We start from the raw sequence: 23,903 nt of genomic DNA on the forward strand, positions 1-23,903 counted from the left end.
TCATATATTTTTTTAAATGAACATCACATACAAGATTCTCTCTGGCTGCTCAATGGGTCTGACTACTGGGTATTGTGGCTTTAAGCTGGAGGATATGTTTTAATCTACACTTTTCTCAGGTTTGTCTCCTTGTTATTACTTAATCATCCAATGAGCCTTACAGAACTGTCAGTTTGAAAGGCAATAAACTGTGTATGGATTTTTCTTCTTCTTTAGGATTGAGAAAGTCCCAATCATGGAAGCAATGAAAGAAACTTCCATATACCTAGTACTTCATTTCCTGACAATCAAAGGCATGTGCTAATGATGACCTTAGGCTCCTGGCTACAAATGTGAGACAGGACTGACAAATACCCATCACTGACCCTGAAAAACAATATGTGACAAGTTTTAGGATAAAAGCCAAGTGCCTAGTATAATTACTGAGCAACTAGATAATGCATCATGTGACCTGGTTGTGACAGGCCAAAGGAACAATGAACTGCTGTGTCCCCAGGGATGGCAATGGTTGGGGCATATCTTGTTGACTTAGGGATCAAGGAGGGTTCTATTAAGCTGTAAATATCCATCAGAATATTTGTCTCACAAATGTATTTTTACAATACAAAAAAACTTTATAAAATTATATAAATTTATTATTATTTTATATTATTTAAATGATACATTTATATTATTTTAATAATTAATATAAATGTATTATTATTGGTAACCCGTCTCTGAAGTCTTCCTAAAAAGTATTAAAAGAAGATTTTTCATTCGCAGTTTTAAAAGTACAAGATTAAAACAGTCTTTATTGAGTTGAATGTTTGAGTCAATAACAAGTTAACAGCATTGATATCTAAAACAACAAGGAACACGTTTGTTAAAGCATGGGCACAATGTCTCATATAAGAGGAGACACTGATGAAAGGGATGGACTCAGACAGCTATTCATGGGCAAAGCTTTTATATGTTTTTAAAAAACATTTAAATCAACAAACAAGTGTTTATTGAACAAGCTTTGAGTTGGGGACATTTTTAAGTCGGTTTTCCTGTTCTAACAGATTGTAAAAATGAAAATACTTTGAATTCCTACAAGACACCAACGTTTTCAATTTGATTTTATACCTCCTTTTTTCCTTTCGCATAGGGGATAAATATATTGTAGTCATCTAAACATTAACACCATAATTTCTTCCTCACAGATATAGACATTTAAGTCTAAGGAGATTGAATGTTTTCCAAGAAAAAGGCAGTGAGCTGAAAGACAAACCTAAATATGCCCATTCACTTGTGTATAGATTATTAGTCATAACAGCATATTATCAGAATTCTACAATGCAGTAGGTACTAGGGTTATAAAATGTTCTGATGAAGTCTATCATTTACTGGAGATAAGACACTAATTAATTATTTAATAGAGATAGACACTAATGCTATTCATGTCACCACTGAATGCAATAATGGCAACATGAATGAGTAGCATGGACCAGAAGGAAAGGTACGCTGAAATTTACCGCATGGAGACAAGAGAGCCTTCATATTAGATTGGTGCAAAAGTAATTGTGATTTTTGCCATTAAATAGTAAAGGTAGTCCTTGGGCAAAAGCTTGAAGGACGATATTTAAGATAGCTAAAATAGCCACTTGTCCTGGTCTTGTTTTTTGTCAGCTCTGAGACCTTGAAACAAATCAATAATCTCTCTGGATTTCAGTTTCCTTACCAATAAAACGAGACAGATGTTTCAAACAATCACAGAGATTTGCAACATCACAGTTATGAATCTACTATTGGGGTATTTTCCAGAAATGTACAATGAGTTACTAAACTAAAATCATAATTCATGTCTCTGGAACTTCCATATTTATGAAGCTAATTTCTGTCTTATTAAAGCCATACTCAAGAGACTATCAATAAGTAGCAATTCTCAGCATAATTTGGACTCATTTTGTTCTTTAATGCTTTAGAAAGCAACACTCTATATAAAATCTGGCCCATGAAACTCATGATGTTCACTATAAACTCACTACTATTTACGATTCTCCAACTACAGGGGCTGCCTTTCTGCCTCACAACTACTACACAAAGCACATTTCTCCCTCGGGACCTTTGCACTAACTCTCCCTCAGCCTGAAATGCTCTTGTTCAAATCTTTGCAGGTCTAGCTTTTTCTTGTCTCTACAGTCTGATGTCACATTGACTTGTTAGAAAGGTCTTTACTAACTATCTAACATATGGTTGCCAACATCCAACCTGGATCTCTCATTAATTAATGTTCCTGTTTAGTTTCTTTCAGAGAATGTATTGCTATCTAAACTTATCTTCCTCATTTATTTTACTATTTGTCTGTTTCCCCCAATAAAATAATGCAAGCAGGAATTGTTCACTACTGAACGTCTTGTTCACTGTGGAATATTCAAATGCCAGAAAGAATGCCTGGCTCTGAGTTGGCATTCAATGAAAGAGGGAGGTGGGGAGGAGATAAAGGAGGAAGGGACAAATCTACAAAGGAAACTTTGGAAAATCACCATATCAGAGGAATTATTTTCTCCTTAGTATCTGTTTATCCATTTCATTTCACCATCCAAAAGAAAATCAGTTATTCATGAAAGCAATCCCATAAAGTTTTGATGCCATGACTCAATTTGGACAACTATTCATTTTCAACCATGAAATTCAATATGTTCAATGACACCTCAGGCTATACTAAAGCCAAAAAATAAAGTTGTTAAAGAATAGATAAATGGTATTGAGCTTATGAAAAGTTATTGCTCCTGAAGGAGTAAATGTTGCATTTTTATGTTTTACATGAAAAGTAACAATTTGTGTCAAAACTATATTTATAAGCCATTATAAAAAACAAAAAGCTGGAATAAGATGATCAATTTTCTTTTCTATTTTCTTTGTCATTTCCACTGTATCTCATATCACTGACCACTTCCTCTTGTAAATTGCCTTCTTTGTTTCAAGATATTATTTTCTTGTCATTTCATTTTCTTTCCACCTATATAACTGTTTGTTGTTTTTTTTTTTCCATTCTTGTTCCTGAACTCAGCTTCCTCTACCACCCTTCAAAGACCGGTGCTCCTCAAAATTTCTATCCACAAAATCTGTTTGGCCAATTTTATTCACATCTTTAATTTCACATTTGAGCTGATGATCCTCAAATATGTACATTTAGCACAGACCTTTCTCATTGGTTTCTTTATTCATAAATCTACCTGCCCTTTAGGTATTATCACTTGCATCTTTCATTGAAATCTAACCTTGAGATTTATGAGTCTGGGTACTTAACAAACCACTGTATAAAGTTTACTGTATACTCAACATTGTTCAAGCACTTTAATAAATATTAACTCATTTAATTTTTTAAAACCTCTATGAAATATGTACTATTATTATTTCTACCTTGGAGATAAGGGTACTGAGACACAGCTAGTTCATATAACTTGCCGAGGGCCATTCAACTAACAGAGTGAGGAAAGGGCACTCATTCTTGGCATCCCCATTGACCCAGATCTCCCAACCCGAAACCTTGGATATATCCCAAACAACTCCTCCTTGCCTCAGATCAAAATTATCACTAGGTTCTAGTGATTTTTACCCCCTCAATGTGTCTCTAATTCATTCTTTCCTCTTTAACTCCTGTTAAAGAGTAAACCTTAGTTCACTCCCTTACAATTCCTTTCCTAAAACATCTCAGTAGACTTCTCCCTTTTCACTGTGTCCCTTTTAAGTGCATTCTCTACACTTCCAGCACTAATTTTTCCAAGAATAAATATAATCATGTCACTTCCTTACTTAAAACTATCCAGTGACTACCCACTGCCTTCATAGGAAAATCCAAACTCCTTAGCATAGTATATCAGGTCAACCACCATTTCATACAAAGCCGGCTATCCAGACATACTCATTCCCTGCAGTTTCCCGAAAGTATAATGCTCATCTAAAATATGTACCTGTTCACAGGTCTTCCTTTATCTTTAAGCTCCCTCTAGGTTGGAAGACATGACCCTTCCAATCATGTTTTTACTCATTTGTCACACCATTTTATTGAGACATCTCTTGAAAATTCGGGTTCATGATTTCTGTTTCTATATGCCCAGTATCCCCCATGGTACTTGGTACACGGTAGGCACTGAGTAAACCCATGATAAATGAAAGAATGAACACACATGTGTAATTCTTTAAGCTTATCTTAAGTGTTTTATCAGACTAATGAGACAAGCACTGAACGAAGAATGAAATTGAGTTTGGCATTTGTGATGCAGCTGTAGCCCTCTAAGCAAAGCTTTGATCTTGAGCTTCCTTTCTAATTCTAGCATTCTATGATTCAACTCTATTAAAAGTCCATTGATACCTTTGCCAGCACCAGCTGCCTTAAAAGCAGGACCACCAGCTGGGCGTGGTGGCTCATGCCTATAATCCCAGTACTTTGGGAGGCCAAGGCAGGTGGATCACGAGGTCAGAAATTCGAGACCAGCCTGGCCAACATGGTGAAACGCTGTCTCTAATAAAAATACAAAAATTAGCTGAGCCAACATGGTGGCGGGCGGCTGTAATCCCAGCTACTTGGGAGGCTGAGGCAGGAGAATTACTTAAAACTGGAAGGCAGAGATTACAGTGAGCTGAGGTCACGCCACTGCACTCCTGCCTGGGCAACAAAAGCAAAACTCCATCTCAAAAAAAAAAAAAAGCAGGACCACCAGAAAATATAATTCTACAATGTTGGGACTTGGATCAAATGGTATCAGATAGCAGGCATACACTGGCAGCACTCTGTGCCAATGTCCAAATCTATTAAGTTTATTTACTAACTAGTCTTATTATCTGTTTCATGTTGGGATTTCTTTAGGGTGTGGTAAAATTGGACAGATGGGTTGAAAGTCTTCCTTCAGGCATAATACACATAGGATTGGGCAGATGGGCTCCAATAACCAACCTTTAGGCCTGGAACACATGGATGAAGCAAGGAGAAAAAGAATACACCACTATCTAGTGAGGGGTAAAAAATAGAATTGGGAATGGAGAAATTTTTTAATGAGACCTGAAATATATAAAGTAAAACTGGAAAGTGGCACAGTGTCACTTACCTTCAAAGGTACAAATTTTTCAGGCAGCAAGCTACATATTATAGTAATAAGTGACCTTAGAAATCCAAATATAACTTACCGAAAAAAGAGATCAATCTTTGCAATAGAAGATATCAACTGGAAATAAGTTTTGTAGTAACAAGAACAGGGTTCACTTTTATTTAATATTTCTCAATTAATTAATGAGGATTTTACACAATGTTAAACAAATGGGCAAATGATAGTAATCTGTGAGGAAAAGACCAGACTTCAAGAGAATATCTCCAGTGTAGAAAGATGAACTGAAATAATTAAATGAAGATATGGGTAAACAGTATTGCCATTAGATTCCCTCAAAACCCAAGAGAAAACAAAATAAGCCCAACACAACTGTACAATGTAGAGATACGTATTTGTGGCAGCACAAATAAAAAGAGCAGGAATCAGAGTCAACAATGTAGTTGGCAGGACTAACAGCATGACCTGGCTGGATAAAGAAGTCAGTTTAATATTTGGCTTTATTAACAGAAGAATCATATCTGTTCTGATAGCTGGAAGCTGTGCTGGAGAGCTTTTGTTGACACCTCCATTTCCAAGCTCTGTGCTTCTCCACCCTACCCAGTGCCCCAGGATGTGGCTGACCTTTGTGTACTGCATCAAGTTCTCCTTTACTCTGACTTCCAGTCGGATGTGGCCAAATGGTAGCACAAGCAGAAGACAGGAGGGAAGCAAAAGAATGAGATAAGACTGTTTATTCCTGGAGTTCCTTCCTTGTACCGGGTGAATCCCAACCATACAAAGGCCATGCCTCTGGGGTGATCTGACAACCATCTCTAAACCTTTCTCTTTATCTCTGGGTTCCTGTAACATTCTTTCCTCAGTCCTTTATGGCAAGAGGTAGTAAGGATAAGTGGCTTTACTAGCCTTAGGGTATACCTCATCCCATTTGGATCTTTGTAAATCATTCCTTTATTTAAATCCCTTCAAACTGTCTAATGCTTATGACATATATTTTCTGTGGGCACCCTGGCTGATAAACATTTATTGAACACCTACCATATACCAAGCATTTCCTGCGAGCTGTTATGTTTAATATCTCTCTGAGGAAGGTTCTACTGTTATCCTACATACGTTGCAGATGACGAAATGAAGGTGCCCAGAGGTTGACTTGCTGAAGGTCAAACAGCCAATAGGTGGCCAAGGTGGATTTGGTCCCTCCACCATTTGACTTAGAGCCCATTCTGTTAACTGCTATACTCGTTTCATTCTGTTCAGAATAGGCAGATCCCACCTGGGAATAGTTCTTTCTCCCTGGCTTTCAGAGGAATTAAACAAAACAAAGTTGTGTTTAGAGGCAATGCCAGCAAGAAAGAGGGAATCTCATAATAATCTATAGGAAATGGGGTGTACAAATTTGTAAAATTTTTCTGAAAAGCAATTTGGCAGCATGTATTAAAAACCTTTAAAAAATGTTCTTATCCTTAGGCCCATTAATTTCATGTTTAAAAGCCCATCCTAAGGAAACGAAGATATGAATAATGATTTAATTATTGAATGTTCATTGCAGAGTGAGTTACAAGGACAAAAGTCTGAAATATCTTAGATGTTCAACAAGAGAAAAATGGCTAAATTATTATACATGCATGCATATCTATATATTCCCATATATTATATAACGTTGAAATCATTAAAGTTGGGCCTTTGAAATACAATGAGTTGCAGAAATTCTTACATTGTTTATATAGGATCAAAAAAAGTCAAAGTATATGCCCTACATTTTGAAATATATGCGTGTGTGTGTGTGTGTATGTGTAAGAAAATAAATGATTTTGAGATAAAACACCAAAATATTAATTGTGGTTATATTTGCACTTGGAAATATTTGCACTCGGAAACTTTGAGTGATCACTTCATTTCCACCATATAATTCTCTTTGTTTTCCTGTATTTGCAGTTTTGTACCATACACTAAAAAAAAAATACTTAAAACGGCAATAACTATGAACCATGGTTATACTGTATGACCTAAAACAGAAAAGATTCAAGAAGATGTGAATGAAGTGCTATAGAATTAAAAGGAGTATGATACTTGTCCTGAATGGCTCAAGAGGAAGAGCCTGAACCTATGGAAATTGGAGGAAGATAGACTTTAGCTTAATGGAACAAAAAGAATTCTAATAGGATTTTAAATAGTGGGAACAGGTTGCCTTGAAAGGTTTTGATTTTTTTGTCACTGGAAGTATTTAAGAAAAGGATTGACCATATTTTTTCAGAAATCTTTTTACAGTGACTTAACCTTTGTTCAGGTAATTAGATCTAGAATTTTCTCCCAACAGAGAATCTAAAATTTTCATGCTACCTAACAACGATATCTAAATATTTCCTTACCACTAGAGATATATTTCTTTGGAATATGATATGATTTTTTTCTGGGAATTCTCTTTTAATCTTCTTCCTGGGGCAAAGTAGAATGCCTTACTAAAGTTCTAAAGTAGTTCCTTTGGAGACAGGGTACATGTCTTTTCAGCATTTATACCCATCGCTTACAACAGTTCTAAGTATATAGTCTACCCATAACATTTCAGGTTTTTTTAATTAAGTAAGCCAAATCTGGTTAATACACTACCCCAGATCCATTCCATTCTGCCTGTCCTGGGGCCCCAGTAACATGATCCGCTTCCCAGCAAGAGGAGCCTCATCTCCTGGCACCTACTGATTCTCTGGTCCTTCCACTAGCTACCCAGGGAGCCATAAAAATAACAAAGTCAGAGGAGTTAATGGTGTGGAATGGGCCAGGTGAGATGCTTGCCTTCTCCTCACTACCTCCCCCATATTGTCCCAAGATATGGAGGTTCTAATAAGGCTTCTCTCAAGATATCCCACATAACCAAGCAAACCAAGCATGCTTCTTCAAGAAGCTATGACTACCTTGTATTTGCTTTCCCTCACTTTCCTCCTCACTTTTCTTTTTCCTTCATTCTCATGTCTTTGGGATTATTAGTCCCAGTAAAGTGCTAGCACATAGCTTTGCTTTCAAGTATATTTTCTCAGGAAATTGTTAAGACAGCAATTGAAATTTTATTGTGAGTTAGTTGATCAGATGATATCAAATCCATCCTATGATATCTTCTGAAAGAGTGAGTTAAAGGCATATTCTGACACAAAGAAAACCTACTGGAAGACTTGATCTGTAGCCTGGAGGAGGTAAAAAAAAAAAAAAAAAAAAAAAAAAAAAAAGCCCTGGAATGAGCAGCAGCAGGCGGACCAGAAACAGCCTGATAGTGCATGGGCATGAGAGAATGACCAATACAAGCCACCTGTGACCACGTGTAAAGCTTGCCAAAGAGTAACTTTACTAGTACACTCACTACTACCTTAACCCTCCCCAGACTCTGTTAAGCAACCTGCTTGATGATACCATTTGTTTCCCAGAGCCCCTTCTCACAGAGTATAATTCCCAACATGCTTGCAATCCTTGTGCCTTTACTCACCAACTTTCAGCTCCCCTCCTGCAATGACCATGCATGCCACACTCAGAACATTGCTTCTGTCCACAGGGAAGTCTAAGGTACCCATCACATACAGCCCTTTGAAGAATGGAAGATCTGTATCCACGAGGACAGTTCTGTCTGTGGAAGAAAAAGAAATTGCTCAGATATGTCACAAAAACAAGAATTACGTCTTTTATTCTAGGATTCTCCCAGCAGTTTGGGAGCTGCATACAGTGTTATCTAAACCAGAACAGGTATAGCAACTGGAAGAATGAATAGTCTGCCAAAGGCTAGGCCTTACTGAACAGGAAAATCAGTTCTGATTGATAAATGCTACCATTGCTTAACACACCACATTCATGGACAAAATGCACTACTTACGCACCAAACAGCAGCCGTGAGTCTACTGCAGTGGAAACACACAGATCGAATGAGCTCCCTACCCTTTGTTCCTGTATCTTCACTTTTGGTTCTAGCTTCAGGGATATACAGAGCAGTAGACATGACATTGGCCTCTGAAGGCAGACTACTTGGATATGAATACCAATTCTGCTACTTACTAGCTGTCTAGGAAAATAACTTTATCGCTCTGTGCCTCAGTTTTCTCATCTGTGGAATGGGAATAATACTAAAAATAACTGTTTTGTTCATAGGACTTTTGTGAGGGTTAAATGAGTTAATAGATTGAAAATGCTTATACAATATTAGTAAGCTGTATCTAATTCCCTAAGTCCCATTGTGTAAGGCAAAGTACATGGTGCATGCTTAATAAACACTTGATGTTATTATTTTTACTGTTGTCCCTTAGCTTGCCAGGCTTATAGAGCTTACTGGAAAATTTAAAATCATTATGTTTTATTTCCCCTTTCATAAAAGCAGTCTTCATATAACTTCAGAAGAAATAATCATAGCTTTTGCCTGAGATTTACTATAGAGTAATATACAAATACAACATTTTCATTTAAAACAGTATTTCATGTATGCCAAAGTGTTGTGTTACTTTTTGAAATTTAGCAGTAATTCAACACTAATTAATGACATAAAATAAAGATTTTTGCTTAAATTTCTAGTGCCATAATCACCAACACATGTAAAGATTTATAAGGAATTATTTTGTTAATATAATCTCATCTCTCATTCTAGGAAACAGTGCACTTGCCCTTCTTAAGGATATGCCCAAGCAAATTAACTTGTCATGAGTTGTCTTTCCTAGCCCCTCCCTGCTTCCTGCATTATAAGAATGGCCATGCCCTCCTGTGGCAGAGACTATAGAGTTGTAAACCAACCATTTCTCTTGTTTTCCTAAGTTCACAGACTACGGTTTCCACCTCCTTTGCAGGTAGATGAAGTCATGTGACTGAGTTGTAGCCAATAAAATGTGGGAAGAATTAAAGTATGACATCTCTAGGCCTGGTCCATAAATTCTGTATGCCTTTTCCCTCCCCTTTTCTCTCAGTTAGATGTAGAGCAGTGGTTCTCAAAGTATGGTCCTATCCCATCAGGATGCAAAGCAAGCATTAGTTCTGCTAGCAAGATATTCTCTCTCCTCGCTGGCTCCACCACTCTCCCTAGGGAAAAAACCTCTCCCTTTTACACTTCAGTGACACACTGTAATGCATCTATCAGAGTACCGAGACACATTATTCAAATTATATACATACACTATTGTATGTGAGGAAGTAACTGTCACTGGGCTAGTCCTCAGTGTGATTATGACTTCCTCTCCCACTCTGACTTCCTTAAGTGAAGAGATCATTCTTTTTCTTTTTAAATTCCTAGTGTTTTTGCAATACTGAAGATAAAGACACTAAATAAATGTCGTCCAGATCTGTTGAGTTTAATCCCCTACATACCTTAAATTCAAGAGCTCATTGGTGACTGGTACAAAATGAATGATCAAGCTAAACAGATAAAAATAAATATATATCTTACTCTCATCTCTGGCACTTTTCAAAATATTCAAATAAAAGAGTGAAGTACCTAGAGAATGTTCTAGGTTTAGCATACATTTTATGGGTTCATAACTTTAAGAATTATTTGAAGCAAAACTTGTAAAAAACAAGAGGGCTTTGCCTCTAATTTATTTACTTATTTATTTAATTTTCATCTTTCATTTTAAATTCAGGGATATATGAGCAGGATGTGCAGGTTTGTTAACACAGGTAAACTTGTGCCAGGGTGACCTGCTGCACAGATCATGCCATCACTCAGGTATTAAGCCCAGAACCAATTAGCTATTCTTCCTGATCCTCTTCCTCCTCCCACCCCCTGCCCTCTGACAGGCCCCAGTGTGTGCTGTTCCCTGCCTTGTGTCCATGTGTTCTCATCACTTAGCTCCCACTTACAAGCAAGAACATATGGTATTTGGTTTTCTGTTCCTGTGTTAGGTTACTAAGGATAATGGCCTCCAGCTCCATCCATATCCCTGCAAAGGACATTATCTCATTCCTTTTTATGGCTGCATAGTATTCCATTATATCCATGTACCACATTTTCTGTATCCAGTCTATCATTGATGGGCATTTAAGTTGATTCCATGTCTTTGCTATTGTGAATAGTGCTGCAATGAACATATGTGTGTATGTGTCTTTAAAACAGAATGATTTCTATTCCTTTGGGTATATACCCAGTAATGGGATGCTGGGTCGAATGGTATTTCTGCCTCTGAGTCTTTGAGGAATCGCCACACTATCTTCCACAACGATTGAACTAATTTACACTCCCACCAACAGTATAAAAGCATTCCTTTTGCTCTACAACCTTACCAGCATCTGTTTTTTGATTTTTTAATAATAGCCATTCTGACTGGTATGAGATGATATCTCATTATGGTTTTGATTTGCATTTCTCTAATGATCAGTGATGTTAAGCTTTTTTTCATATGTCTGTTGGCTGCATGTATGTCTTCTTTTGAGAGGTATCTGTTCATGTTCTTTGCCCACTTTTTAATGGGGTTTTTTTTTCTTGTAAATTTAAGATCCTTATAGATGTTGGATATTAGACATTTGTCAGATGCATAGATTGCAAAATTTTTCTCTCATTCTGTAGCTTGATTACCCTGATGATAGTTTCTTTTGCTGTGCAGAAGCTCTTTAGTTTAATTATATCCCATTTGTCAATTTTTGCTTTTGTTGCAATTGCTTTTGGCATCTTATCATGTAATCTTCGCCTGTGCCTATGTCCTGAATGGTATTGCCTAGGTTTTCTTCCAGGGTTTTTATAGTTGTGGGCTTTACATTTAAGTCTTTATTCCATCTTGAGTTGATTTTTGTATATAGTTTAAGAAAGGGGCCTAGTTTCCATTTTTTTGCATATGGCTAGCCAATTCTCCCAGCATCATTTATTAAACAGGAAATTCTTTCCCCACTACTTGTTTTCTGAGGTTTGTCAAAGATGAGATGGTTGTAGGCGTGCAGTCTTGTTTCTGCCTTCTTTTTCTGTTCCATTGGTCTATGTGTCTGTTTTGTACCAGTACCATGCTGTTTTGTTATGCTATTTGGTTACTGTAGCCCTGCAGTGTAGTTTAAAGTTGGGTCATGTGATGCCTCTAGCTTTTCTCTTTTTGCTTAGGATTGCCTTGGCTATTCGGACTTTTGTTTGGTTTTATATGAATTTTGAAATAGTTTTTACTAATTCTGTGAAAAATCTTAATGGTAGTTTAAGGGGACTAGCAATGAATCTATAAATTGCTTTAGACAGTATGGCCATCTTCATGATATTGATTCTTCCTATCTATGAGCATGGAATATTTTTTCATTTATTTGTGTCATCTCTGATTTCTTTGAGCAGTGGTTTGTAGTTCTCCTTGAAGAGGTCCTTCACTTTCCTTGTTAGTTGTATTCACAGATATTTTATTCTTCTTGTGGCAGTTGTGAATGGGAGTTCATTTGTGATTTGGCTCTTGGCATGTCTATTGTTACTGTATAGAAATGCTAGTGATTTTTGCACATTGATTTTGTATCCTGAGACTTTGCTGAAGTTGCTTATCAGTTTAAGAAGCTTTTGGGCTGAGACAATAGGGTTTTCAAGCTATAGGATCATGTCATCTGCAAACAAAGATAATTTGACTTCCTCTCCTCCTATTTAAATATGCTTTATTTCCATCTCTTGCCTAATTGACCTGGCCAGAACTTCCAATACTACCTTGAATAGGAGTGGTGAGAGAGAGCATCCTTGTCTTGTGACAGTTTTCAAGGGGAGTGCCTCTGGCTTTTGCCCATTCAGTAGAATATTGGCTATAAGTTTGTCACATATGCCTTTTATTATTTTGAGGTATATTTCTTCAATACTTAATTTATTGAGAGTTTTTAATTTGAATGTATGTTGAATTTATCAAAGGGCTTTTCTGCATCTATTGAGATAATCATGTGGTTTTGGTCTTTAGTTCTGTTTGTGTAACGAATCACATTTACTGATTTGCATATATTAAACCAACCTTGCATTCCAGGCATGAAGCCTACTTGATCATGCTGGATAAGCTTTTTGATGCGCTGCTGGATTCAGTTTGCCAGCATTTTGTTGAGAATTTTTGCATTGTTGTTCATCAATAATATTGGCCTGAATTTTTCTTTTTGTCATATCTCTGCCAGGTTTTGGTATCAGGATGATGCTGACCTCATGGAATGAGATAGGAAGGAGTCCTTCCTTTTTAATTCTTTGGAATAGTTTCAGTAGAAATAGTACCAGCTCTTCCTCATAACTCTAGTAGAATTCAACTGTGAATCCACCTGGTCCTGGGATTTCTTTGGTTGATAGGCTATTTATTACTGCCTCATTTTCAGAATTCATTATTAATCTATTCAGGGATTCAATTTCTTCCTGGTTCAGTCTTGGGAGGGTGCATGTGTCCAGGAATTTATCCATTTCTTCTAAATTTTCTGCTTTATGTGCAAGAGGTGTTTATAATATTCCCTGAGGGTTGTTTGTGTTTCTCTGGGGTCAGTGGTAATATCCCCCTTGTTGTTTCTGATTGTGTTTATTTCAATCTTCTCTCTTTTCTTCTTTATTAATCTAGCCAGCAGTCTATTTCATTAGTTTAAAAAAAAAAAAAAAGCTCCTAGATTTGTTGATTTTTTGAAGGGTTTTCATGTCTCTATGTCCTTCAGTTCAGCTCAGATCTTGGTTATTTCTTGTCTTCTGCTAGCTTTGACATTTATTTGCTCTAGGTTCTCTAGTTCTTTTAGTTGTAATGTTAGATTGTTAACTTGAGATCTTTCTCGGTTTAGATGTGGGCATTTAGTGCTATAAATTTCCCTCTTCATGCTGCTTTAGCTATGTCCCAGATATTCTGGTACAGTATATCTTCATTCTCATGAGTTTCAAATAACTCTGTGATTTCCGCCTTCATTTCACTATTTACTCAAGAGTCGTTCAGGAGAAGGAGAAGGTTGTTCATTTCCATGGTGTTGTGTGGTTTTGAAGAGACCTTTTTTTTTTTTTTTTTTTTTTTTTGAGACAGAGTTTCATTATTCTGTTGCCCAGGCTGGAGTGCAGTGGTGTGATATCAGCTCACTGCAACCTCTGCCTCCTGGATTCAAGTGATTCCTTTGCCTCAGCCTCCCGAGTAGCTGGGATTACAGGCGTCTTCCACCATACCTGGATAATTTTTGTATTTTTAGTAGAGACAGGGTTTCAGCATGTTGCCCAGGCTGGTCTTGAACTCCTGACCTCAGGCAATCCACCCACCTCAGCCTCCCAAAGTGCCGGGATGACAGTCATGAGCCACCACACCTGGCCTTGAATAGATTTCTTAATCTTACATTCTAATTTGATTGTGCTGTGGTCTGAGAGACTGTTATTATTTCAGTTCTTCTGCATTTGCTGAGAGTGATTTACTTCCAATTATATGATCAATTTTAAAGTAAGTGCTATGTGGTAATGAGAAGAATGTATATTCCTTTGTTTTGGGGTGGAGAGGTCTGTAGATATCTATCAGGTCCACTTTATCCAGAGTTGAGTTCTGGTCCTGAGTATCTTTTTTAATGTTCTAAATTATCTGTCTAAGATTGTCAGTGGGGTGTTAAAGTCTCACGCTATTATTGTGTGGGAGTCTAAGTCTCTTAGAAGGTCTCTAAGAACTTGCTTTATGAATCTGAGTGCTACAGTATTGGGTGCATATATATTTAGGATAGTTAGCTCTTCTTGTTGAATTGAACCCTTTACCATTATGTACTGCCCTTGTCTTTTTTCATTTTTGTTGGTTTAAGTACATTTTGTCAGAAACTAGGATTGCAACCCCTGCTTTTTTTCTGTTTTCCATTTGCTTGGTAAATTTTTCTTCTTTCCTTTATTTTGAACCTATGTGTGTCTTTGTATGTGAGATAGGACTCTTGAAGACAGCACACTGATGGGTCTTGGTTCTTTATCCAGCTTTAAAAGACTCTGTGTTTTTTAATTGGGGCATTTAGCCCATTTATATTTAATGCTAGTATTGATATTGTGTGTATTTGATCCTGTCATTATGATGCTAGCTAGTTATTTTGCAGACTTGTTTACGTGATTGCTCCATAATGTCACTGGTCTGTGTATTTCAGTTTTTGTAGTGACTGGTAATAGTTTTTCATTTTCATATTTAGTGTTTCCTTCAGTTCTTGTAAGGCAGATCTGGTGGTACCAAATTCCCTCAGCATTTGCTTATCTGAAAAGGATCTGATTTCTCTTTTGATTATGAAGCTTAGTTTGTCCAGATAAGAAATTCTAGGTTGGGGGCCAGGTGCGATGGCTCATGCCTGTAATTCCAGCACTTTGGGAGGCCAAGGCAAGTGGATCACTTGAGGCTAGAAGTTCAAGACCAGCCTGGCCAACATGGCAAAATCCTGTCTCTACTAAAAATACAAAAATTAGCCAGGCATGGTGATGCATACCTGAAATCCCAGCTACTTGGGAGGCTGAGGTACAAGAATTGCTTGAACCTGGAAGATAGAGGTTGCAGTGAACTGAGATCACACCACTGCACTCCAGCCTGGGTGACAGAGCAAGACTCCATCTCAAAAATAAAATAGAAAGAAAGAAAAAGAAATTCTGTGTTGGAATGTCTTTTCTTTAAGAATGTTGAATATTTGCCCCCAATCTCTTCTGGCTTACAGTGTTTCCATTAAGAGGTCTGTGGTTTGTCTGATGGGCTTCCCTTTGTAGGTCACCTGGCCTTTCTCTGGCTGCCTTTAATATTTTTGCTTTCATTTTGACCTTGGAGAATTTGATGATTATGTGTCTAGGGAATGATCTTCTCATACAGTATCTTACTGGGGTTCTCTGCATTTCCTGAATTTCAATGTTGGCTTGCCTAGCTAGGTTGGGGAAATTTTCCTGGATGATATCCTAAAATATATTTTCCAAATTGGTTCCATTCTCCCTGTCTCAAAGCAAGAGTTTTAAACAAATTGATTTTTATCTGTTCCAACCTATAGCACATTCAACCAATATTCAGCTATTAAACCTGATTGTACAAAACGATAAAATTTGTTGAACTAATGCTATCTCTCATCCACAGAGTACTCACACATACACATAAAAGTATGATAGTGGTGCTTTTAGATGTATTTCTCAGCTAAAATATGATAAGTACATGAAGTTTAAATTATACCCCTTTTAGAAAAAATTGTTCCTTTTAATTGCCCTACCAACTCCAAATGTACCAACAAATTTCCCACAAATCACACAAAGACTATTATAACCACTTGAGAACAGGAATGCAGCTGATGTTCTCACTTTTATTTTCTCAGGACCTAGAAGAATAATATTTATCTCATAATAGATGATCAAAAATAACACCACACACACACACGCATAAGTAAACATGTGTGTGCACACACATAAATTCCAATAGCTATCAGAGGAAAAGTATAGAATGAAGATAAGAAGAGAAACATTAGTCTTATTTCTTTTGGTGCCACACTTTTCACTTTGAAATTCCCTGGATTCATCTCCCCACTTTTTCTTATTTATTCCTTTTCTTTCCTATAATGTGACAAATCTTGATGGGTGTTAGGAATTTAAAGATGAGCGAGTCATGTTTCCCACCATCAGATGAAGACAGGTATATATATGAATAAATAATGTGATATACTTGAAATGATGACATACTTTTTAATTATATGGGGGTTAACTCTGTTTTTATTCCCAGATGCTTCAAACTAGAGTCTACCAATGTGTCTCTTATAAGAAAATTCTGCTAAAATAAAATAAGCACATAGCATACAGAGATTTTCATAAAGGAATTCTCCTTGTATCACAATAATAAAGATTTCAGATAGTTACATGAGCAAAAGAATTCACCCTAATGTAGCCTCCAGAGCAGATCAGCTGCAGGTCTAAATTGATCAGTTCTCAGCTACAATGACACTTGCAGAGGATTTCTCTTTTTTCCAGGAGTCAAAAGCTGGCATCTATGTGCCACATTTTCTAGAAGTAACATCCTTTCCATAAAATTACTCAAGATTTTTCAGAGCAATCACTCAGAAATAGTTATGTATACAACTCACATAATAATATACGGGATGGACCACCTCTAATTTAAGTGTGTTCCAGTGCTTTCCACCCCGTCCTGCCTTGGCTACAGATATTCCACCCTATTCTGTCAGTGACCAATCTATCCTACTTGAGAGAATGAGCACTGGCATATGGAGGGAACCATCTGGAATTTCTGTTGCTCAATGGGTGGCTGATGGGGGAGCTGATCTGGAAAGAGGCTCCAAAAAGAATTAATGAGTTCCAGATGTAATTAAAGACTGCTTTTCCCCCCAAAGGGGCTCAGGACTAGCCATGGGGTGGTGCCTCTTGGTTCCGAATTACACCCTTTAACCACTTGTTCATCCATCAAGCACTAAACACCACCATCTTTATCCTTTTGCGTTTTGCCAAGCAGTGTTTTGGCTTTTTGGTCTTTTTTTTTTCCTGAAAGTGTTCTATTTTTACAATTAGAACACTAAAGCTTTAAAAATAATATCTGGAAAGTTAACAATAAGGAGAAACCCCTGAATTTTTCCATGCACCAAATGCAACAACAACAACAAAAAAGACTTGGAGTTTTATTAGAAATGCATTAAGTAGCCTCAAGACCAGAAAACCTGAGCCAGACTGAAAGACAGATGTCTCTGAAAGAGGGGTGGGGCTTCTTTTGTATCAAGAACAATTTGACTACCACAGTTACAAAGCATTCCATATAAGTTCAACACTAGATTTAAACTCACTTTTTTTCCCAGCAAAGTTAGGGAATCAAGGTCACTATTGTGTAGCATTCCAAGGGTCTGACACTTGTCTAAATCCTGTAGAAATGAGATCAAGGGCAAAGGGCACAGATCCTGGGAATAATGATGGGGTCACATGAACAGGCATAATTTAGGGCAGGCAGACCCACTGCTTGTATGGTATTCACTGTATCAGGCCCCATAACTTAGGTGGTGAAGACAGTTTCCACTACAACCCTGCTATTGTCAGGAAAGCAGCCTATACTGACTTTGGACACAGCTCAGACTTCTGAGGGAGAGCAATGGCATGCCAGGCAGAGCAGGACATACAAGGACTATTTGTAGGCTTGTTATTTTCCTGTACCTTCCATAATTAATGGGTTTTTTTTTTCTACACTCAGCCTTGGCCCCTATATTTTCTATTAAATATGTGAACCAAAGGAAAAGTAAATTTTAAAGCCATTTGAATCACTACTAAATGATCTAATCTTCCTTTGTAGAAAGAAAATATTTTTAGCTCCAAAGTGACTACTTTAAATATACATTTTACACAATGATTGGTGATATTTTCTTTCTTTTGTGGTCTTGTTTAACTTTGGAGGCATCTAACAATTTATCTAAATAGTCTATCATAATTTATAAAGATGAATCATACATCCAAGGAAAGTATTCCTAAAATAGAATGGAAACTCTTATACATAAATACTTCATAGAGATGAAAGATGAACATGATTGAAAATTAGTGTCAAGTAGACTAATTTACTGAGATGATGGTATTCAGTTCTCTGGAGTTCATTCTCTTATAGAAAAAGCTGAACAGAGATGTGCTAGAAGATAAGGATGCAGTCTTTCTATAACTAAACTCTTTCCAAAGAGTTGCTAGCTTTATAGTCTGCCTTTTTCATCAAATCCACACAGGTGGTTTCTTTATTCTACTCTGCCTATCATTTTTTTTCAAACTGGTCTTAAAAATAGGCAGAAGAGGCAGTTTCAAAGTGCCCAGAGGCACACGATTCAAGACTAAAAGCCAGTTTCCTAACACCTTGAAGAAAAACCATCTGCTGGCCTGATTGTATGTGTGTGTGTGTGTGTGTGCGCGCGCGCGTGTGTGTGTGTGTGTGAGAGAGAGAGAGAGAGAGAGAGGAGGATGGGAGGGGAGGAAAGAAAAATAGCTCTTCTCACTCTCACTTCATGAGAAGAGTCCCATTTAAACTTTGGACAATAAATCCCCATCCCACTCCCCACATTCTTTCTGTGTCTTTTTCAATCACACACAGACATGCATAATTCCCATAGTAGAATAAACATTTTAAATTATGATATTTTAATTGATCAATAAAATGTTTAACATACAATGTTTATTTCTTCCTCTAGTCTATACCATCTGTTCTTCAAAAATATTTTGAATCTATTTAATAGGAAGGTTTTTAAGTAAAATTACCAACTGTATCAGATCAGTCCTCTGCATCCCAAATTCTGAAAGGAAAATACCAGAAGGTGCTGCTGTTTTCATAAAAATAGAAAAGATTCTGTGCCTTCTCTCATCCCAGGCTTTATTATTATTGTTTTAAATCTAGAGACAGTGCTGTTGTTCTCTTCATTAGACTTCAAAGAAATCAGAGTGGTTGACATGGCATTGCTATTTAAACCAAGGTCCATAGTTGTCACCTTGCTCAGATGGCTCAAGGCAAAAACAACAACAACGACAATCAAACAAACAAAAAACCTAGACCTTGCAATCCCCAGAAGACCTAAAAAGGAACAATATGCATTTTGATAAACTTTAGTTCTGATGTTAAACTACAGTTTGGCTTTATTCACGTAACTCTATTACCTCCATACATTGTTAATGAATTCCAACTAACACGAGGTTTGGGGATAAAATCCCTCTCCAATCCTGTAGCGAATAATGCTTAATATGTGAAGAGGCATAAACTGGCAACTCTCAGGTGATCCAATTATTAAATTTTTACATGTTACAGTTGGTTTGAAAGCCAAACTAAGCACTTATTTTCCTATGTGGGTTTTTGTTTTGATTTGTTTCCTTAAGAAGAATAATATGATCAATTTTTAGTAAATAAATATATGTTTTACTTTTACCCTGAATAGAAAAATATGAATATCTATGAAATAAGTGATTCATTCCTGAATGGTGCTGTTTAGGCAAAGGTCCAGATATCAAATATTATATCAAATACGTTTATTTCTCCCCATCAGGTCTTTTTTGAAAAATAAATCTTCTCTTTTTGTCTCTGCTTGACACTAGACAGGTCAATATATCCAAAAAACTATGAGATTCTTTAATTTTTCTCAGTGTTATTGGCTTCTTTTCTTAAGTTCTCAATTGTTTCTTATGCAGGAAAAGAAACCCAAAAGATTATTAAAATCTTAAAAATAAGATGCTTGTATCCTTTTTGTTTTTTAAACATACATATATCAATTATAACTGATGTTTAAGAGAGAGTTTAAAATATAGTATCTGACTAACAAATATTTAGTAAATAATCTATACTTTCTATTTTAATATCTTGTACCAAAATTTATATTTTCTGAACAAACCAATCTATGTGTTGTGCTCCTAAATTAATAAAGTGCTTATAGTTTATAAAGCACAAAATAACTTCTGTAGAAGTTGTTATTGTTTTCAACATTTTTATATTTTCCATATTTTTTGGAAAGTCCCAAAAAATTAAGTCCCTTAAAAGTCTTCTTGTAAATTCCAGTGAATTACATATGTTCAAAGCAAGGAGTTCTTGCTTGGGGTTTCCAAAATATGTTATTTTCCACTTGAATTCAAATATTGTCCCAGAAATCATGAAGGTTCCTAGAATGTTTATTGATAATTCTAAGTATTCTAACAATAATGTCTGGATTCTACAGCCTCTATCAAAAGTCCCAATACTCTAAAATATCTTTGTATGGTAAACATACTGAAATCCTTGTCCTTAGAGTTAATTCCTCTTTTTAATCCAAGGTGACTAGAAGACCCCAGGAGAAAAATAATATATAAAGAAAAGCTATTCTCACTGACCTATACATTTGTTCATCCATCCATTCATTCGCTTAGCAAATACTACCAAGTGCTTTGTCAGACACTGTGATATATGCCAAAGAAACAAACATAAATAAAACAAGTCTCCCACTTCACATAGAGAAGAAATTTTTTTTTTTTTTTTTTTTTTTTTTTTCCTGAGACAGTGTTTCACTCTCGTCACCCAGGCTGGAGTGCAATGGTGCGATCTTGGCTCACTGTAATCTCCGCCACCTGGGTTCAAGCAATTCTCCTGCCTCAGCTTCCCTAGTAGCTGGGATTACAGGTGCCCACCACCACGCCTGGCTAAGTTTTTGTATTATTAGTAGAGATGGGGTTTCACCATGTTGGCCAGACTGGTCTCAAACTCCTGACCTCAGGTGATCTGCCAGCCTCGGCCTCCCAAAGTGCTGGGATTACAGATGTGAGCTATGGGGTAATGAAATTGATGGGATGAGTTTTGGAAGAAGAAAGAAGTAAGATCTGAAGTCCTTTTAGTATTTGCTTCTGATACCCACCAAAATGATCATAGCAAAGCCCAGGCAACATTTCAAACTAAAAAAGACTATGTCTGTTTCTTCTTTCGTTCTAGCGCCCATCCATCTCTGATAAACTACGGTCCTCATTTGCTCCTAACTACCAAATGGCCAGAATCCCACTGATGCACACCCACCAACAGCCCACACATATGAAAGGTCTCAGTAGTTCTACAGTTCCAGTAATTTCTCAGTTGTGTCCCAAGTCCCTCCAGGCTTAACTCACTTATACATGACTAACTAGAGAAATAATACTTCATGGGGGTAACAGGAGAAATTAAGCAAAATTCCACATAAAAAAGTATTACAGTGCCTGGCACATAAAAGGCACTCAATTATCAGCTATCGCTTCCATATGCCCAACATGTAGCTTGGAGTACTTGCTCTATACCTGTCACTTCACTATTGTGTGAACCAAAGAAACACAGTTCCTGGCCTCATGAAATCACAAATTTTGTGGAGGAAATAAGACATTGATACACAATTGCAAAATTTACTGCATAGGCACAAACTCTGCAAATTGGTAAGAAGAAAAACACTTAATACTATGAGAGTAACAGCGAGGGATCAAGGATGAAACAGCTGAGACCTAAAAAGCGAGCAGCAGTTAACTAGGTGTAGAGTTGCTCCAGAGAAAGGAGGCAGGAGAGATGAAAAGTCAGAAGTGGGAAAGAGCTCCATACATACAAAAGACTGAAAGGTGAGAAACGCAAATCAAAAATCATAATGAGATACCATCTCACACCAGTCAGAATGGCTATTATTAAAAAGTTAGAAAATAATAGATGCTGGTGAGGCTGTGAAGAAAAGGGACTGCTTATACACTGTTGGTGGGAATCCAAATTTGTTCAGCCACTGTGGAAAAAAAGTTTGGTGATTTCTCAAAGAACTTGAAATAGAACTACCATTAAAACCAGCAGTCACATTACTGGGTATATATCCAAAGGAAAATAAATCATTCTACCAAAAAGACACGTGCACTTGTAGGTTTATCACAGCACTGTTCTCAGTAGCAAAGACCTGGAATCAACCTACCTGCCCATCAATGGTGGATTGGATAAAGAAATTGTGGTACATATACACCATGGAACACTATGCAGCCATAAAAAAGAATAAAATCATGTTCTTTGCAGCAACATGGGTGCTGCTGGAGGCCATTATCTTAAACAAATTAACACAGGAACAGAAAATCAAATACTACATGTTCTCACTTATAAGCGGAAGCAAGCATTTGGGTACACATGGACATAGAGATGAAAACAACAGACACTGGAGACTGCTAGACAGGGAAAGAAGAGACGAAAGGCTGAAAAGCTATCTATTGGGTGCTATGCTCACTATCTGGGTGAAAGAAAGGATTCATTCATATCCCAAACTTCAGCGTCATGTAATACTTACATGTAACCAACCTGCACATGTACCATCTGAATCTAAATGAAAAGTTTAAATTATATTTTTTTAAAAAGACTGAAAAGCAACAAGAATGCCCACACTGCTGCATCTGGAGGACAGAGGTAAGAAGCAGGGCTGGAAAAGTGGGCAAGAGAGCGGATCAGGAAGGACTTTGGAGGCTATGTAAAAACCATGAGATTTTCATCTTGAGAATGAAAGCAAGCCACTAAGGGGAAATTAAAGAGGGAAATTACACAGCCAACTCATATTTTTAAGAGTGCTCTGTATAAGGTGTAAGGAAGGGATCCAGTTTCAGCTTTCTACATATGGCTATCCAGTTTTCCCAGCATCATTTATTAAATAGGGAATGCTTTCCCAGTTTCTTGTTTTTGTCAGGTTTGTCTAAGATCAGATGGTTGTAGATGTGTGGTAATTCAAGATGGATTAAAGACTTAAATGTTAGACCTAAAACCATAAAAACCCTAGAAGACAACCTATGCAATACCATTCAGGACATAGGCATGGGCAAGCACTTCACGTCCAAAACACCAAAAGCAATAGCAACAAAAGACAAAACTGACAAATGGGATCTAATTAAACCACAGAGCTTCTGCATCGCAAAAGAAACTACCATCAGAGTGAACAGGCAACCTACAGAATGGGAGAAAATTTTTACAATCTACTCATCTGACAAAGGGCTAATATCCAGAATCTACAAAGAACTCAAACAAACTTACAAGAAAAAAACAACCCCATCAAAAAGTGGGTGAAGGATATGAACAGACACTTCTTAAAAGAAGACATTTATGCAGCCAAAAGACACATGAAAAAAAGCTCATCATCACTGGTCATCAGAGAAATGCAAATCAAAACCACAATGAGATACCATCTCACAGCAGTTAGAAAGGCAGTCATTAAAAAGTCAAGAAACAACAGGTGCTGGAGAGGATGTGGAGAAATAGGAACACTTTTACACTGTTGGTGGGACTGTAAACTAGTTCAACCATTGTGGAAGACAGTGTGGCGATTCCTCAAGAATCTAGAACTAGAAATACCATTTGACCCAGCCATCCCATTACTGGGTATATACCCAAAGGATTGTAAATCATGCTGCTATAAAGACACATGCACAGGTGTGTTTATTGCGGCACTATTCACAATAGCAAAGACTTGGAATCAACCCAGATGTCCATCAATGATAGACTGGATTAAGAAAAT

General features: G+C 36.9%; 1 protein-coding gene across 1 annotated transcript in view; it reads right to left on the reverse strand.

Annotated features, from left to right (window-relative positions):
• PKHD1 (PKHD1 ciliary IPT domain containing fibrocystin/polyductin) overlaps nt 1-23,903 on the reverse strand; it is a 629,203-nt gene that overhangs the window by 329,272 nt on the left and 276,028 nt on the right. Inside the window, 1 exon segment of the mRNA XM_021937365.2 lies at nt 8,542-8,679. Coding sequence (XP_021793057.2) covers nt 8,542-8,679 — 138 coding nt within the window.

Source organism: Papio anubis, chromosome 6 (genome assembly GCF_008728515.1).
Source record: "Papio anubis isolate 15944 chromosome 6, Panubis1.0, whole genome shotgun sequence".
Classification (NCBI taxonomy): domain Eukaryota; kingdom Metazoa; phylum Chordata; class Mammalia; order Primates; family Cercopithecidae; genus Papio; species Papio anubis.